The sequence below is a fragment of the Solanum dulcamara genome, chromosome 10, assembly GCF_947179165.1.
Source record: "Solanum dulcamara chromosome 10, daSolDulc1.2, whole genome shotgun sequence".
Taxonomy (NCBI): Eukaryota; Viridiplantae; Streptophyta; class Magnoliopsida; order Solanales; family Solanaceae; genus Solanum; species Solanum dulcamara.
This window is the reverse complement of record NC_077246.1, coordinates 21,733,337-21,752,838: the sequence shown is the minus strand read 5'-3', so window position 1 is coordinate 21,752,838 and position 19,502 is coordinate 21,733,337. Positions and strand designations below refer to the sequence as shown.

The following is a 19,502-nucleotide window of genomic DNA, read 5'->3' as shown; positions in this document are numbered from 1 at the left end:
CTCTTGAAATCTTATATCAGATCATCTGTACAGAACTTAACCTATCACAGAGTCATTCTCGATATCTTACATTGACATAGATATAACATAATCAGCCCCTCTCAAAATCTCATCTCAATTCAGCTATAACACAAAAAGGAAAAGTGCCTGAATGAATCTAGGTGACAACTCACCACTATTGTCCAATCATAGATATTAATAGCACTACCCAAAGGTCACAACCTAGCTTGGAGGGTTGTATCTATCCCAACATCAATATCAAAACCAGCCTATGGGCCTCAAAATTTAACATCTAAACCAACTCTAGACAAACCTAGGATAAGGCTTCACCACAACCATGCTAAGGCTATTCTAGCCTAATTTCAACTCATGAGAGCAACGGTTATCAACTAATCATAAGAAATCTCCAGAATTACCTGAAATAATTGAAATAAGGCCAAAAAAAATAAGTAATGTAACGAGATATCAAACTAAAAACCCTCCCCACACATAGCTAATTAGCATGCTAGAACAATCAACAAATAAGGTCTAATGATAGTAAGTCGTAGCCTACCTCAAAGTCGATCACGCGCGCTCCAATCCTCTAAATTTGTGTTTTTCCCTTATGAACCGCATCCGAACAGTGTGACACTATCAAATTAATGATCCTAGCGCCAATACGGTCATTTTTAAACCCTTAATTACAATAATAATAAACGGGAATAAAATGAGCTAAAAATGGCATTGTAGGACCTACGCAAGGAATTCTAAAATTGACTCCATCAAGAGATCTCAATCATCTCAAAGAACCTGTGCCCCGAAAATGCCACAAAACAGTTCATGTACCATAATGCAAGAAATTGATCTTTTGTGAGATGAAGCAAGCAGAAACGTGAATGAGCCTCATGTCGATGGAAGCTTAAAAAGTTGCTTCTTTTTCATTTTTTCACATTCTACTCGTGAGAACCCTAGAAAAATCAAAGCTTAGTATTCTAAATCATATTTATAGGTTGATAAACTTAGCTTGGGTCTTAAACGTAAATTATTATACGTTGTGAGTTCATTGCTTTGGTATAATTTTCTTTGTGAATTGTGTGGTGTAGCTGTGTTGGTATTGTGTCAATAGCAGTTGGGTTGCGTTGAGAGTTTCTGAGTAGTATTACGAACTTATAAAGCAAGGTGAGACTCTCCTTATATCGATTTTATCTTCGTTAAGACAGGGATAGTATTTTACAGTTGATGGGTAGGTCAGGGTCCTATCCTGACCAAGTATATCACTCTTAGAGGCTTGCCGGCTTTGGGTTGTATAGATATGCATTGTCGGTTGTGTTGGCCCTGTTGTTTTGTCCTTTTAGCACAATGATTTTTTGGCATTGATAGTATATATGTTCAATTTGTATGTTTTGAAATATCATGATGGACTCAACAACCCGCATAACGTTACTTGATTATAGATATCATAATGGTCTCGACGATCCATGCATGATTTAGTTTCTTTTCTTTATAAATTGTTGGAATTATCTGAGTTTATTGCAGATTATGCTGATAGAGGTCTTGCCAGCCGAGGGCTTATTATTAAGTCAAGATATATTTAGTGGTTTTCTTGAATTTGTGGATGGTATTATGCTGATAGCATAGTTATCCAGCAAGAGTCGACTCAGATCAAGTGTGGCACCAGTTGCAGTTGCATACCTAAGTTGGGTTGTGACAAATAATGACTTGGGTTTAAAAATTAGAATTGTTAAACATTTTGTTTTTACCTCAAACAATTTTTACTTTTTTCAAGAAAAAATCTATAATAACAAATATTAAAGTTGACTCGTCTTTAAAGAATATTATTTTTGTAAAAGGAACATTTTTATCTTTATACTTTTATAAATAAGTTGTATTTATTCTTTGTTGTACTTTTTTAATATATTTGTCATTTTTCATCTAACATGTGCATCATATTTATTCTTGTACTTTAAGAAAAATTATACTTGTCCCTTCTCTATTAAATGGCTTTAACATTTTTGCCCTTTTCAACAACCTTTAGGACCATATTTGCTTTTATACTCTAAGAAGAAAAAAAATCATATGCTTCCTGACTTTTATCTTTTCTTTTTTTTTTTTAATATTATTTTGATATTCCATCAAGTGAATGATATATATATATATATAACCATGACAAATTTCTATTGTTTTAAGATTAAAAAGGGGTTAAGTTAATAAATAATCCTTATAGATGTTGGTCTTTGTATTTTGTGCCCCATAAGAAAAGTGTTACAATAATAACCTTCATTTATTTAATTAAAATTCTTTGAACAAAATTATTCTCCAAACCTAACAAATAAAGGGAGCATAAATAAATTAAACTAAAAAGAAATTATTTATTTTACTGTTCATTTTTTTCTTTTTTCTTTTTTCTTCTTTTTTCTTCTTTTTTCATGGACGTTCTTTCTTCTTCTTTTTCTCTCTTTTTTTTTTGGTCTTTTCTTCCTCCTTTTTCTACTCTGTCTTTGCCTTCCTTTCCTCCCCCCCCTTTTTTTTTTTGCTTTCTTATTTCTTTTTTAAAAAAATATATTTCCTTATTCTTCTTTTTTTTTATTTTCTTGATATCTTTTTTTCACTTATCGAGCTAGAAAAATGACCTATGAAATACATTTTTATTTCTTTTAAATAAAATTTATCCCTAGATTCAAGTGTCAAGGTTCAAGATAATTCTTTTACTACTTACTCTTTTAAATAAAGGTTCAAGACTATTCTTTTACTATTTACTATTTTAAATTATTTATTATTAATATTGTTATTAGGAAAAAAGTATTTGATATACCCCTCAACTTTGTCATTTAGAGATGATATGTCCCTCGTTGAAAGTGGCTCATATATGCCCCTACTGTTACACAAATGGCTCACATATACTATTTTTCTCTATCGGAAGTGAAATAATTAATCCTAAATTTATTTTTAAAAGTTTTTTATTAAAAAATAATACATATAAAGGTATATTTGATCCTTCTCACACCTAATTTATTTTTTTGACTTTTTTGATTCAACGGCTAATTTAAATTTATTATTTTGATGGTTGTTGTTGTTGTCCTAAAGAATATATATATAGTTTATTTACTTTATTTAATGTGGAGGTCATTGTAATAATTGAGAAATTGAATCGTATTTAATTAATTGTACCATCGTTTTTCACGTGGCTCTCCATTTTGTTAACTTATTTATATTTTGGTGATTATCATGAACCCACATTACAATTCTTACATTTACCTTTTTTATTCCCCAATCAATTTTTATTATCTCATTATTGAATATTCTAACGTCTACCAAACAGTCAAACCTTTTGCATTATGCATAATTTATTGTTTTGTGTTTATAAAAAGATCAAATTTATTTTTTGATGTATTCTTCAAATTTTAAGCACTGCAACAAATTCATACTAGTATCATTATATAATTTTTTTAAATTTTGAGCCAAATTCTATTATTGTAACTTTATATTATATTTTTTTATTGAATATTTTAATTGTTAACATTCTTACTTCATAAGGTCTACGTACATCCTATCTTCTCGAGACTTCACTTGTAGGATTACATTGAGTATATTATAGTTATTCAATTTACATATGACAACTAAAAGAAAACGACCTCCCTATGAAGTTTGGTTTTAGGCCCCGAACTTATTGAGACGCCCTGGCCCCATGGGCAACAGATCTTGATTTATGAGATAATCTATAACTATTGCATTAGAAGCAGGGTTGTGAAAGGCGAGAGGCAGAGGCAAGGTAAGACGAGACCTTGTCGCCTATTACTAGCGAGGCAAGGCGATATCGAAAAGGCTACAAAAGGCAAGAATAGGCGAGTGGGGACGAGGCGAGGTGAGGTGACAGAGGCGTCGCCTTCTTAAAAAAAATCTCATGTAATGATTAAAAGGCAATATTAAGGTTTATTTGGTATTTTCGACAAACACGACTCTCTTCTCCCTTTTTTCTCTTCAGTTCATCTTCGCGACCTTCAGTTCGTAGTTCGTAGTCGCGAACTTCAGCTTCTCTCTTCTTCTTCTTTTTTCTTCAATCATCTGCTTCGCGACCTCAGCATGTACGTTGTCAATAATTTTTCTTCATCTTCATCTTCTTCTTCTTCTCTATTTTTTCATGCTCTGTTTTTTTTATTTTTGTCAGCACTCAGTAGTGTGCAATCTTTGTTTTTTTAATTTCTGGAGACTATTGACTATTGCAATCTGCCTACTTTTTTAAAAAAATAAAATTCTAGTTCTTTTTATTTGTTTCTACCCAACTTAATTTAGTTTATACTAATTAATATAGTATTTCTTTGTCCATAAATAGTGATTTTAATGGCGTGTGATGCTATCTACTATTATTTTTTGAATTAAAATATTTTCTAAATATATTATTGCTATTGAGATTTTAGATATTTATATATGCAATTCAATATTTTAAGATTTTGATATTAATTGGTGCATCAATTCAAAAAGGCAAGCGGCTCACAGGCGAGCGAGGCAAACCCTTATCGCTTTTTGTCTCCTTTCGTCATCCAAAACACTGATTAGAAGTAAGACTTATTAGCCCAAGGGCTTCCAAACAACAAGTTAAGTCTTATGGACAAGACTTGACACTACATTTTGATTTATGATATGCTCTATAACTTTTGTCATAGAGGCAAGACTTAGCCCAAGGACTTTCAAAGAACAAGTTTCGCCTCATGGGTAACAACTTACACCATTTTCACTAGGTCTAACTCATGAAAAACGTAATAACAATTGTCTTAGAGGCAAAACACAGCTCAAAAGTTTTTTTAAAAATATAACATATGCCTCATAGGCAACAATTTGCACTATTTCACTATGTCGAACTTATGAGATACTTTATCACTCTTTCCTTAGAGGCAATACATAGTTCAGAGCTTAAAAAATAACTTATGCATCATGGATAACACTATTTCAAAACTACGATATTCTTCTCCATAGATTATTTTATCAATAAATGTTAACATACTTCATTTTTCTTACATTAAATATGCGGTCATTTCTATTACAAATATTAACTAATTTTAAAATAAAATTCTTAAGTTTATTTATATGTCAAAGAAAGAAGATCATTTTTACGGATTACTTAACTTTTGGTATATTGGCAAAAAATAATGAGAGTTAAGAAAAAAGAATTTACAAGTAAAGAGAAAAAAATAAATGAAAGTAAAATAAAGAAAGAGAAGAATGAAAAAAACAAAGAAAATAGAAGTTCAGCAAAAAGAAAAAAAGAGAAAAAAGTATTTCTTTTCTTAAAAGAAAAAAGATAAAAGGAAATATAATAAAGAAAGAGAAAAGTGGAAGGAAAAAAAACGTTGAGAGACAAGAGTTGTTTAAAAATATTTGAAGTGTAAAGAGACAAAACTATACTTTTATTTTATGGAAGGAAGACTTTTTTTATAGGGGATAAAAAATTACTCTCTCTCTCCTTTGTCTGACATCATTCTCTCAACGAAGAACCCTAAATCTCTCTCTCTACTGTTCATCCAACACACCTTCACAATATCAGGTCTGCCGGAATGGCCTTACCGCCGCCGGTGGAGCTTCCCAGACCACCAGAACAAGCCTCATCCTCTAATCCAGCTAATACCACTTTGAATCTGCAAAAAGATACTGAAAATGCAATTTCAAGTGAGGTTGGATTGATTCAAAATGCACAACATTTTTCCAATCAAATTGGGAGCAATCTTCAGGCGATTTATGCGAGAACAGCATCTGAGTCGCCTGAAATGCGCCTCCAAAATCGAACAACTTCAGGCGAGATTCAAGACATGGCAGCCACTGAAAGAAGCCGCTCACAGTCGCCGCTGTCGTGCCTTCATATTCGAAGCGGCTCCGGAGAGATTCGAACCATCGGACCTACTGGGGGTTGCTCACAAGGTCATGGCGCAACTGTAGGAACAATCTTCACCGGAGAAATCATCGCCGGTGAAGAAAGTGGTGTCGGCGCAGGGGCTCAGGCGACTCATTTTAAACAAAAGTTATACCAGAATGTTCCTCAGTTTGATGCGCCTCTCCTAAGCTCAGAGCGCTACTTCGAATCACCTCCATTGGATTCGAATATCCCTTGGACCTCTGGCGAGAGTGAAATTTGCAGTTTTCAAGGACATCTCTAATCTTCTTAGAATCGCATACCCCTATATCCATTGGCCTTCGAACTGGATCCACACTATCTCCTACATAGATAAGTGTAGTCATGAGATGAAGATTACCCAAGTCTCATGAATTAAGCCACAACTCGGTTTCGTTAAGCTAAATACTGACGGTAGCGCGTTGGGTAATCCGGGGGCTATTGGGGGGGGTGGCATTGTAAGAGATCACATGGGTAATTTCCTCTTCGCTTACGCCATACCACTAGGGGAGGGAACCAACAATCAAGCTGAACTAGAGGCGGCTACTTATGGGCTTAGATGGTGCATTCCACAGGGCTTCCATCATGTTATCCTAGAAGTTGACTCGGAGTTGCTCACTAAATGGATCAATCACCAGATGAAACCTCCGTGGAGCCTTCACCAGGTAACTCATGACCTTGTTGATATTACCAAATTATTTGCCTTCTTTTCTTGCAGACATGTATACAGGGAGGCAAACTTCACTGCGGATGCTCTCTCCAAGCACAGTCACACTCTTACCATTCCAGGCCACTACACTACCCTCCAGCAGCTACCTCGTGGTATTCGAGGATACTACATGCTAGATAGAATCGGCCTACCTAGCTTTAGGCGGAGGAAGACCAAACGGATTAAGAAGCCTCCATGATCTACTACTTTGTTTTGCATCCTTGGATTGATCACCCAATTGCAGTGTTTGTGATTCCCCATGCTATAATTTTAGTCATGTTCTTTGATGATTCTCGTTTACGCTAAAATTTTGTTGTATATATAGCTTTTATGAAGATTATCTCCTTTTATAATTAGATTTTTCCTTTACTATGTAAAGGGAGAGTCTCCCTTATTTATGTTTTTCTAGTTTATTTGTATCGAGAGGAGTCCTCTCCTTTAGGTGCATAGTTTCTAGGATCCTTTTTTGTGTGCTTGTATCGGGGATGAGCTGATTGACCTTATTAGGAATATCGGCTTATGAACCACCATAGGATTGGAGGTTAGGTTTATGCCCCCCTCCGTGTATCTTTCTATTTTTTTGTATAATACAGCTTGGGGGTGAGCGGCTCAACCCCTGGCCGCGCATGAGAGGTGGGAGCCTCGTGTATGGTCTGTTCCCATAAAAAAAAAAAAAAAAAAAAAAAAAAAAAATAGGGGATAAAAAATCAAGACCATTATATTTGAGAATATCTTGTGTAATTTCTTAACTAAAAAGATACATAATAAACAATGAAATTAAGTTCCTAATTGGTGCATATAATTTTCGTTCAAACAACAAAATGCAACAACTTGCACGATAAAATTCAACAGTATAAACGAAAGAAAGAAGCAAATGAAATTCCCCTCATCCTTCGAAAAAAAAAATAAGGTTGAGTGTTTTTTTCTTCATCCAGTTCACATGTTTGGGACCTTCTTTTTTACCCTTCCAGTTTCAATTTACGCTTGAAACAAAACACCAACAATGTGGATGAACATCATATTTACGCCACAACCACACTCGTGAAGCTTTAGACCTTAAACAATGTCACTAAATTCCTCCAACAGAATTATTTGCTTAAAGTCAAAAACAAAAGGTTCAGTAGAGCAAGAGTAGCAACATGATAACCTAGTTTAAAGAAAAGGAAGCTGATATCTCTAAAGTGTTCATCCTACAACTGACTGCTGTATAAGCAGAGGTATGCAAGATCCTCAATCACAAGTAGGATATATCACATCAATCAATCCAACAAGTCAGACACCGCATTCTTCTTGAATGCATCAACTTGAGCCAACATGTTTGCCAATCCTTTATTTGGGAATACATTATCTGCCTTCATTCTATCAGCAATACCATAACAAGGAGCTTTGGCATTTATATATGCCCGAAGTAGGCATTGGTACTGGGTAATTCGGGAAACATATCCAGCTTGTCTCATTCTATGAAATATTTTCTCAGTATTATGAATATCACCTCTATTTGCATATTGTTCCATAATCACCAAATAAGAATTAATCATTGGCCTCAATCGATTCTTCTCTCCAACTTTATGCAATATTGAATCCGCTTTTTCCACTCCTCCAGCTTCAACATAAAGTCTGACTAGGGCATCCCAAGTCAATGGCCCAAGTTGGCAACCACTGTCAGCCATACGCTTCACAAGTTCCTTTCCTTTCGACAACATTTTATGATTCGCATAAATTCTTAATAAAACAGAATAATGCTTCGATGACAGTCTTGGCCATGTTTTGGCCATCTTATCAAAGACTGCCTCCGCCCTCTCAATATTATTCAATTTTCCCCAAGCTTCAACAGCAGCCACGCATTCTTCAAGCCAAGGATTAGACTCACAAACTTGCCAAATTCTATCAACTTCGTCGGCCTTTCCAAGAGCTGCATAATGAGGAAGCAAAATACGACATGCCCAGCGATTTTCTTTTATATCTCCTCCTTCCATCTCTTTTAGAACATTCTCGGCCTTCTCATTCAGACCACCCAAGACATAATGCTTCGCCAAGAGGCTCTTAATGCTGTTATCAGGTTCTATCCCCTCAGCCTTCATGGTCTCAACAATTTGCTCCATTCCAGATATGTCTTTGCATTGCCCCTTAGCATCTATCAATAGATTGTATGTAAAATGGGATGGCTTCACATTTTCCTTCTCCATTAGTAAGAGAACATCGGCAATCTTCTTTTTATCAGTCTTCTTATATAGAAAGAGCATTTGATTGCAAGCAAAGCATGTTAATGGGAATTCAAGGTCCTTCATTTTGTTAAAAATCTGCTCAGATTTCTTCACATCACTTTGAGCAACGAAATTGGCCAATAAAGTGCGATAAATAACTTCACTTCTGAAAGACTCTGGTATCATCCTAATATAATCTTCTGCCTTCTTTAGACCACGGACTTTGGCAATTAAATCAACACGAGAAGCATAGTCTCGGTCAGTAAAAGTGAGCTGATTTTTTGACTCCAACCACTGAGAGAGCTGCCAAAAGCCAGAAATGCCATAATTGAATAACAGCAAGGATGACAAAAGAAATCGACAAACTAATCACAGGTTCGAAGCTGTTTTTTATTCTCAATGTGAAACTAATAGAACTAGTGTTATCATTATCTCCCTAAACCCATGTTCTTCCACAAACATAAGTTGGCATGACAACTAGGAAGCAGCTAAACATTTTTACTCTATGTTAATGTAGAACTTAAAATAGCCAAAGAGGGTAAAAGGAAAAAAAAACAACCAATGAAGAAATACCGATAGACCAGGAAGGATGCAGCAGAAGCAGGAGATTATAATGAATTTCGTATGCAGTAATCAAAATGAAGTGTGAATATTATACAGGCAGGCGTTTGGAAAATATTTGGTTGAAGTGGAAAAAAATAAGTAGTTGAAGTTGAAAATAGTATTTGGAGATATTAACAATAACATACCCAGTGTACTCCCACAAGTGGGGTCTAGGGAGGATAGAGTGTGTGTATATCTTGCCCCTACCTTGGGAGGTAGAGAGGTCGTCTCCGATAGACCCTCGGCTCAAAGGAAAAGCATACTAGAGGAGATCGAAAAAAGAAATAATAGAAGTGAAGAAATCATGGCAAAATAATATTAAAAAAAAACAGAATGTATTGCTTACTAGCATGGAATGAATGAATCAAGATAAGAACTGTCTATTTAAAGGATTCACATAAATTGACAAACGGTTCACAGATTGATTGATATGCTAGTTAATATGTTGGACCATGGTTAGAGCCAAGTCACTTCTCATAATAGGTTTCGACTTTGAATAATAAGGACACAATAAACCTGAAGACATCTATCACGAGGGAATGAGATTTAAGAAAGAAAAAAAACCACTATCTTTGCCAATAGTAACTAGAGAAGTTTATCAAAATGTATTAACTGACGTTTTTTTCTTTATAGTTGCTCAAATTAAAGAGAGCATGCGCATGTGGGAAATCCTAAATCTTTTGCAAAGTTATTTCTTGATGCTCAAGCTTCATTATTTCTAAAATGACTATTGATTGCACAGTTTACAATTTTATTAAAGAAAAACTATAAATGCATCATGACCGCACTGCTAATGTAAACACACAATGATCATTCTTTTAATGACAAGCACACAGTAAGCACTCAAAGACCCTAATGGTAAAACCTATAAATGCATCAAATTTAAATGAGATGTCTGATCTAATATAAAACATACAGATTACCTGCAGTGCCTTCCCGTACATGCGCCTTTTACGAAAATTAAGCATTGCTGCTGCTACTTCTTTCCGTATCACGTTATTTCCTTCAACCCATTTATCCATGATTTTACTAACAGATAAAGTTGGTGCTGCCATGATAGCATTGAATAATACTTTAGAAACTCTGTTCCTTGGAGACTTCCATTTGCTAATTTCAGCCTCCGTATCAGACAATAATTCCTGAGGTGCTTCCACATTTTCGCTATCAAGATCCTCTTCGGAAAGCTCATGCTCACAGACTGACTCGTCTACTATGTTGACTTCTTGTATTGCTTCAGTTGCAGTAGAAGATTCAAAATCTGAAAACCCATTGTCTGAATTACTATCTTCCTCTCCGCTGCTCTTTGTGCCAGCTTGTGAAGAGAAACTTTGGCTTGCCATGAATAATCTTAGAAAACCATGAGATGCTATTTGGAATCCTCTACATGTAAGAGGTCTATGTGATATTACATTGGAAGCCTCTTTAAGCCCATCATTGTGTCCTTTCAGGAATTGACTTGAAATATCTGAAGTGGCATAACAAATTCGAGAGCCTCCGGTCATAAATACTTGTTTCCTGGAGCAGATAACCAATTTCATCAATAAAGTGTCCATAATCTAAGCTAGAAAAGACTCTCCCTCTCTCTCTCTCTCTAAAGGAATCGGAAAACATAGCAATGTTTAGAGAACAAAGTTGATGAATAAATATTCAAAGTAACACTCCAACACTCCCTACACTATATCAATTGCTTTAACCGACATGGCATCGCTGTAAATTTTTGATACTCAAAAATATCACCAAAATGATACCCTTATATTTTATGTTTCACTTGGTATGTTCATCATATGTCACTTACCTTATATCCAAAACAAGCATTGATAAATGCTCCAGCAAATGATTTATCAAGGTAAAATACTATAAATGAAAAAATGAAAGTTACCCAACTATTGAGGTTGAGGCATTGTAGTTGTTTTTGTTGAAAAATGGAAGTAACACTCTTCTGTACCAAACATAAGCTATATAGTAGTATATAGACAAAGTTTAGCGGTAGACATGTTTTCTCAGTGGCCTAGTAACAAGTCCATAGAATTGCAGAACTTCCATTCTTCTTTCTTATTTAGATTATAAAATTAATAAAACGGAAATGAACAAACCTTTTCTACCCAAACATCAAAAACTTCCTACTCAAAACAGCATACGTTTCCAATGTTACACACTATCGTTAGACACAAAAAAACATACTTGATTCACCAAACAACTGAGATAACTCAAAATTTACAGCAAAATTAGATGTGTTTTGTATGCGGGAAATGTTCTTGGGAAAGATTTTCATTAACCTCTATGTGATACCCTTTAACTGTGCACACAATTAAAAAAAAAAGAATTTTCCCATTTAGATGGTTGGAAACTTCTTGGGTTGGCATGGAAACTGCAAAAAATCATTTTCAGGAGAGATTGGTGAGTTGGTTCTCCATTTCCTTCAACACTACACATACTAGTACCAATCTAATAAATAAAAAAGAAGAAAATTTCTGAGGAGAGAGAGTAGAGTAGAGATGGGATTACTTGAAAGAAGAAGACGCTCGACGAACTGCCCACATGATTCCTTTGCAAACTCTAAATGTGACTCTGGAATACCAAAGAATCCTTAAACCCTAAAAACCCTTTCTTTTGATTTCGCCTGCTTTTGAGCCTGCCTGTGTAAAATGCCTTTTTAAAAATCGAAAAAGGTCTAAAATGTATTAGAAATGGTATAAAAATATTCATCTATTGCACCTAAAATGTCTTTGACATTAATGAAAAAGGGCATTTTTCATTAATGTCAATGGCATTTTAGGCCTAATAGATGGATGAGCGGTATTTTTGTACCATTTCCAATACATTTTAGACCTTTTCCGATTTTTAAAAATTCGTTAAATAAATTTTGATTTATAATTATTGTAAATAATTAAATTGTAACCACTAGATGACCGCCACGTGTTTAATTTTTTTTAAAAATTATTTAATTAAAATTATGTTAAAGAAAATGTCATTTTTGGACCTAAAGGTGGATGTCAAAGGCATTAATTTTCAGAATTTTATATGATAATCATCCATCTTTAGTTCAAAAAATGACATTTACTTTAACATAATTTTAAGTAAATAATTTAAATAATTTTTTTAAACACGTGGACGTCATCTATTGACTATAATTTAATTATTTAAAATTAATTATAAATTAAAATTTCTTTAGCATAATTTTAATTAAATAATTTAAATATTTTTTTTAAACATGTAGCAATCATCTATTGGTTACAATTTAATTATTTAAAATTAATTATAAATCAAAATTTCTTTAACATAATTTTAATTAAATAATTTGAATAATTTTTTAAAACACGTGACGGTCATCTATTGGTTACAATTTAATTATTTAAAATTAATTATAAATCAAAATTTTTTTAACATAATTTTAATTAAATAATTTGAATAATTTTTTAAAACACGTGACGGCCATCTATTGGTTACAATTTAATTATTTGAAATTAATTATAAATTAAAATTTTAGTTAACGAAATTTTAATTAAATATTTTGAATAAGTTTTTTAAACACATGGCAATCAACTATTGGTTATAATTTAATTATTTTAAATTAATTATAAATCAAAATTTATTTAATAATATTTTAATTACATAAAAGAGTCTAAAATGTCCTCAAACTATTGAAAATGTTACAAAAATATTTTATTGAAATCACTTGAAATTCATAATCATAGTTCCTTGAAAACATACTTGAAATAACTTATAACATGGGTCATTGAAATTCAACTGGAAATCATGTAATATGATGTGAATTATGCATAATTTAATCAATAATCATAAGAGAAATCATAATTAATAAGACTCAATGCAAATTCATGAAAATTAGGGCTTTTAGAAGAAGAATTCATAAGAGAATTTGAGAAAACCTTGGGAACCCATGAGTGAAAGGATCCATAGATAAATTCCACATACCTTATATCTTAGAAGCCCTAATTTTCTCTTGACTTGAAGACTTGACCTCAATTTTCTCTTTGAATTGTTTGAGGAAGAAGAAGACTCTTGAAAGAGAACTTTAGAGAAGATTTTGGGATTTGGGAGTTAGGGTGAGAATGAGAGAGTTAGGAGGGCTAAGGGTAGTTAATAAGATAGAATAAAACTCTAAAATAATCCACATTTATTAATGAAACCATAAGGAAAACACCAAAACACCCTAACTTATTTGAATTCGGGCACCTGCACGGAAGGCCCACCATGGTCCTTGAAGCCCACCACGGCCCGTGGTGATGGTCGTGGTGAGGAGGCTCAGACTTGGGTTGGAGGGGTCTTGAGGGGTTAGGTTCATGATTGTCTTCACGGTCCGTGGTGAGCACCACTAGCCATGGAGCCCTCTGTGGTCCTTGTCCCAATTTTTTTTCCATTCTCAAGTGCACCTTCACGGTTGCTTTCCATGGAGTGTGAATAGCACAATGGCCGAATTCAATTGAAATAATTCAAAAAAAAAAACTACTGTGAAGGGCTCCGTGAAAGACCACCTCGTGCCAAAAGCTATGACTTTTATCTTAATTTCGATTTCCTGACTTTTTAACTTCCAAGGTCTTATAATATCTCCCCCTTGGAAACATTCATCCTCGAATGGGACATTAAACTAGCATGAATGGGGTAGGAAGGAGACATATCAAATCAACATGAATGCACAACATAGAAAAAATGCACAAATCATGGAATATTCAATCCCAAGATAAAACATAACTTTAAAACTCATTTAATGATCATAAATGCATATGAAAATATGAGAATGAATGAAACACATGGTTTTGACTGAGTGGATCATGAATGAGCTCAATACCTCAACTAGAAATGAAAGAAGAGAGATAAGGATATCGTGATATCATATTAGCCTTGACTTCCCATGTAGCACCTTCAACCTCTTGGTTCCTTTATAAAACTTTAACTGAAGCTATTTCTTTATTCCTCAACTTTCTAACTTGCCGGTCTAGGATCTCAAAGGGAACCTCCTCATATGAAAGACTCTCTTTCACACCAATGCTATCCAAAGGCACAGTGAAGCTGGGATCACCAATAAACTTCCTCAACAAAGACACACGAAACATCGGATGCACCGATGCCAACACAGAAAGCAAATCCAACTCATATGCCACCTTGTCAATGAACCTCAAAAAATTTATATGGACCTACATATAGGGTAATAAGCTTCATTTTCTTACCAAAACGAATCACACCCTTCATGGGCAAGATTTTCAAGTAGACTTAATCATTAACCTTAAATTCAAGTTCTACATCTAAATAGGAATTTTATCGACTCTAGGCTTTCTTCAATCTTTCTCTAATCAATGTAACCTTCTCCATAGCCTCATGTACCATCTCAGGTCTTATAGAGGCAATTTCACCAACTTCGAACCAACCAATAGGAGACCTACACCTCCTATTATTTAAGGCCTCAAATGGAGCCACTAAATGTTGGAATAATAACTATTACTATAGGTGAACTCAATCAATGGCAAATGATCATCACAATTACCTTTGAAATCAATGATGTAGGCTCTCAACATGTCCTCTAAGGTCTGAATTATACGTTTGGTCTGGCTGTCAGTCTGAGGGTGATAAGATGTACTAAGCTTAACTTGAGTACAAGGACCCTTTTGGAAAGATCTCTAAAACTAAGATGTAAACTGAGTACCTTGATGTGAAATGATGGACAATGGTACACCATAAAGTTTAACCAACTCTCGGATATATAATCTGGCATAGTCCTCGGCTGAATAGAAGGTCTTAACAGGAAAAAAATGAGTTGACTTAGTCATTCGATCAACGACCACCCAAATCAAATCATGTTGCCTATGGGCACGAGACAACCATGTAATGAAGTCTATATTCAAGGCTTTCCACTTCCAAGTAGGAATCTCAATATGTTGAGCTAAACCTCCTGATTTTTAATGCTCAACTTTCAATTGTTGATAATTAGTACATTTTACCACAAATTCCACAATATCCTTCTTCATGTCATTCTATTAATACACTTCTTGTGGAACCCGAATGAATAGAATACTGCAAACTATAAGCTTCGAGCAATATAATTTCCCTCAACCCATTAACATTCGGAACACACAATTGGCCTTGATATCTTAATACACCATCTCCCTATTAGGAGAAAGCCTAAATAACTTTTTCGGCAACCGCTTTCTTCAACTAAATTAAAGCAGGATCATTATCTTGCTTGGCCTTAACATCTGCCAGAAGAGACGATTCAAAACCAGTTTGAACAACAACAACACCAGCCTCAGAATCAACCAATAAAATATCCGAAAGGGCTAATATATGAACATCACAAATTAGCTCCTTCTTTGCATCCTTAACATGGGCAACATTATTCGGGGATAATCTACTAAGAGCATCGACAACCATATTTGCTTTTCCCGGATGGTACAACATACACATGTCATAGTCCTTCAAATACTCAAGCCATATCCTTTGTCAAAGATTCAAATCCTTTTGAGTGAACACATATTGCAAGCTCTTATGATCAGTGAATACATCAACATGAACACCATAAAGGTAGTATCTCCAAATCTTCAAGGCAAAACCAACTGCCGCCAACTCCAAGTCATGATTCATATAGTTTTTTTCATGCACCTTGAGTTTCCTAGAATCATAAACTATCATTTTACCATTTTGCATCAACACGTAACCAAGACCGACTCTTGAAGCATCTCAATAAAAACCTAACCCATCGGAACCTTCCGGTAAGATCAACACTAGAGCGGAAGTAAGCCTATTTTTAACTCTTGAAAACTCTTCTCACATGCCTCGGACCATTGGAATTTCACCTTCTTTTGAGTCAAAGTAGTCAAGGGTGATGCAATGGAAAAGAAACCTTCCACAAATTGCATATAATAATCGGCTAAGACTAAGAAACTCCAAATATCGAAAGGAGACAAAGGTCTAGGCCAATGCTTAACCGCTTTGGACTTCTTAGGATCAACCATAATACCTTCGCCAGAGATAATATGCCCAAGGAAAGCAACTAACCTCAACCAAAACTCACACTTGCAAAACTTAGCAAACAACTGTTTGTCGTTGAGACGGTCCTTGAGAATTTGCAAGACAATTCTCAAATGATTGGCATGCTCCTCCTCACTCTAAGAATAGATCAAAATATCATTAATGAATATAATTACGAACATATCCAAATATTGCTTGAACACCATGATCATCAAATCCATAAAAGATGCAGGAGCATTCTTTAGTCCAAAAGACATAACTAAGAATTCAAAGTGACCATATCGAGTTCTAAAACCCATCTTAGGAATGTCACATTCTCTTACTCATAGTTACGGTTACCGATCGAATATCAATCTTTGAAAAGTAGCTTGCTCTTTGAAGTTGATCAAACAAGTCATCAATCCTTGGAATGGGATACTTATTCTTAATTATGACATTGTTCAATTGCTGATAGTAATACACATACGGAGAGAACCATCCTTCTTTCTAACAAAGAGAACTGGAGCACCCCATGGAGAAATACTTGGTCTAATGAAACCCTTATCCAATAAATCTTTTAACTTTTAACTGATCCTTTAACTCCTTCAATTCTGTCGGGGCCATTCGGTCAGGAGGAATAGATGTAGGTTGGGCATCAGGAGAAGATCGATACCTAAGTCTATTTCCTAGGGACACTTGAGAGATCATTAGGGAAGACTTCTGGAACTCATTTACAACTAAAACTGACTTATGAGTAGGAGTGTCGGAATTTGTATCTCTAACCCAGACTACATGATAGATGCAACCTTTGGAAATCATTTTTCGAGATTTAAGGCATGAGATGAATTGACCTTTAAATATGGAATTACTACCTTTCCATTTTATGACTGGCTCATTCGAGAACTGAAACTTAACAACACAGGTCATATAAAATATAGAAACATAACATGCATGAAGTCAATCCATATTGAGAATAACATCAAAATCGGTCATATCAAGCTCTGTAAGATATTTGAGGTGACTTTATGAAAAACTAAAATTGGGCAATTTCGATTGACTCTCTTAACCACAACTAAATTGCCAATAGGAGTATAGACTGAAAAACGATTTAACAAGATCTCGAGACTAACAATGAATTTCATAGTAAGATAAGAAGTAACAAATAATATAGCAGAACCCAAATCTAACAATGCATAAATATCATAATCAAAGACTTTCAACATATCAATCATAACATTGGCTGAATCCTCTAACTCCTAACGAGTCTGAAGGGCATAAAATTTGTTTTTTCGCTGACCACCACCCAAAGTAGTACCACGTTGATCTAAACGATCCATCATATAAGTCTGAGTCTTGGGTCTAGAACCACTCAGACAATCCTTTACTTGATGACCTAGCTTTCTAAAACTATATCACATATCCGATCCTGCTAAGCATTCTCCCTTATGATTATTTCTAAACTTGTTGCATAGAGGGATAACTTGACCACTTAGAGCTCTTCCTTTTACCTTACGATTAGGAAACTTATCTTTATTAAGTTTTGGATCCAGAGTGTTTGATGAACTTTGTCCAAAATACTTTTAACAAAATTGAGGACGACCACCATAAGAGAAATTTCCGCCCTCGGTCTGAGCCATCTTAGACTTCCTTCTAGATCTCTCCTTCAACTTTTCCTCTTCAATCTATTCAACATGTGTCATAAGCCATGAAATGTCCATCTCTTTGATAAGAATGTCGGTTCTACATTCTTTGACCACCAGATCAGACACACCCAAAATAAACTTGCCCATACGAGCCCTTGGATTGCAACCATAAAAAGAGCTTATTTAGACAACTTAGTGAACTTGAGGACATACTCCCTCACACTCATGTTAACTTGGTACAAATTGCTGAACTCTTGTACCCTAGTTTCCCTCAACTCCAAAGGATAGAACAAGTCAAGAAAAAACTCTTGAATTCCTCCTAATCAACGGGACCATCATCTCTACCTCTTTCATCCTTCCATTTATAATACCAAACTTGTGCCACTCCCTTAAGTTGATAAGCCTCTAAGTCTACCTTCTCCGCTGGACTAATACCCATAATCCCAACAATCTTAGCAATGCCTTCAGTGAATTCTTGTGGATCTTTGTCCACCTTAGAGCCATGGAATTCAGGAGGGTTCATTCGAGTGAAGTCACAAACTCGGATAGCCACCGTACCCACATTTGTATTCACGAAAGCTACTACCTGCCTATTAGCTTGAGTAGCTACGACTTGGGCGAGAACTTGAAATGTGACCTGAAACTCCATATGAGAGAGTTGCTCATTCAAAGGGTTATTTAGAGCTTGTTGCTCATCCTCTACATTCCTTCGGACGGGGTTCCTTCTTGGAGGAATATTTCTCTAATCGCAAAAAGAAAGCATTAGAGGAAGAATCCTTAGAATTTCAACTCTATCGCACGATGAGATCATGAAAGAAGTGATGTTTTTCCTAAGATGCTTCATAGCCTCCTATTCATAGATGTGGCACACTTCACATCGATGAACAAGACTCTACTCAATGTGACATGTTGGACTCCTTATAACACTTTAAACCTTGTGCTCGGATACCAAGTTTGTCATGACCAAAGCTAGTCCCTAAGTGCGACATAACATTTAGAATCCCAAGGGAACAAGCTTCTTAGCATATCATTAATGAGAATATATAAGGTAATTAAAGCCATAATATAAGACATAAATGAGGAAATAAAGTCCTAATAAAAGAGAACAAGTCTCAATCTTGAAATGAAAAGACAACATAGACTCTATGACATCCAACATGCCTCTACTAAACTAGATGGGGGCAAAAGACAAGCTCCTAGCTCACCCATGACAACATATAAAAGTCAAAGAATGATAGAAAGATAAAAGTCTTGTCCTCAAAGCATGAAGACTCACCAACTATAAGAAGTGAAACTCAACTTTAGTGTCATGACTCGATCTAGGGCCTTGTCATACACGGCGATCGAAACCCTAAAGGACTCCAACCACACCTGTTGATATATCATAAAGCATACATAAGGTAAAGTAAAGTGGAATATAACATAAGAAAGAGTCTATTATGAAGAGTAAATGAGAGTATAATTTGACTACATAGACTCTACATGTTTTATCCAGCAAATGCCTCTACTAATGAAGATGGGCG

General features: G+C 34.9%; 1 protein-coding gene across 1 annotated transcript; it reads right to left on the bottom strand.

Moving 5' to 3' along the window:
* Nucleotides 1–7,590: 7,590 nt before the first annotated feature.
* On the bottom strand, nt 7,591–12,016 carry LOC129870666 (pentatricopeptide repeat-containing protein At1g80270, mitochondrial-like). Its single transcript, XM_055945502.1, has 3 exons — nt 11,882–12,016; nt 10,300–10,891; nt 7,591–9,076 (listed from the first exon to the last, which is right to left on the bottom strand). The coding sequence occupies exons 1-3, from the start codon at nt 11,914–11,916 to the stop codon at nt 7,829–7,831; spliced, it is 1,875 nt and encodes a 624-aa protein (XP_055801477.1). The 5' UTR covers nt 11,917–12,016; the 3' UTR covers nt 7,591–7,828.
* Between the last annotated feature and the right edge of the window lie 7,486 nt (nt 12,017–19,502).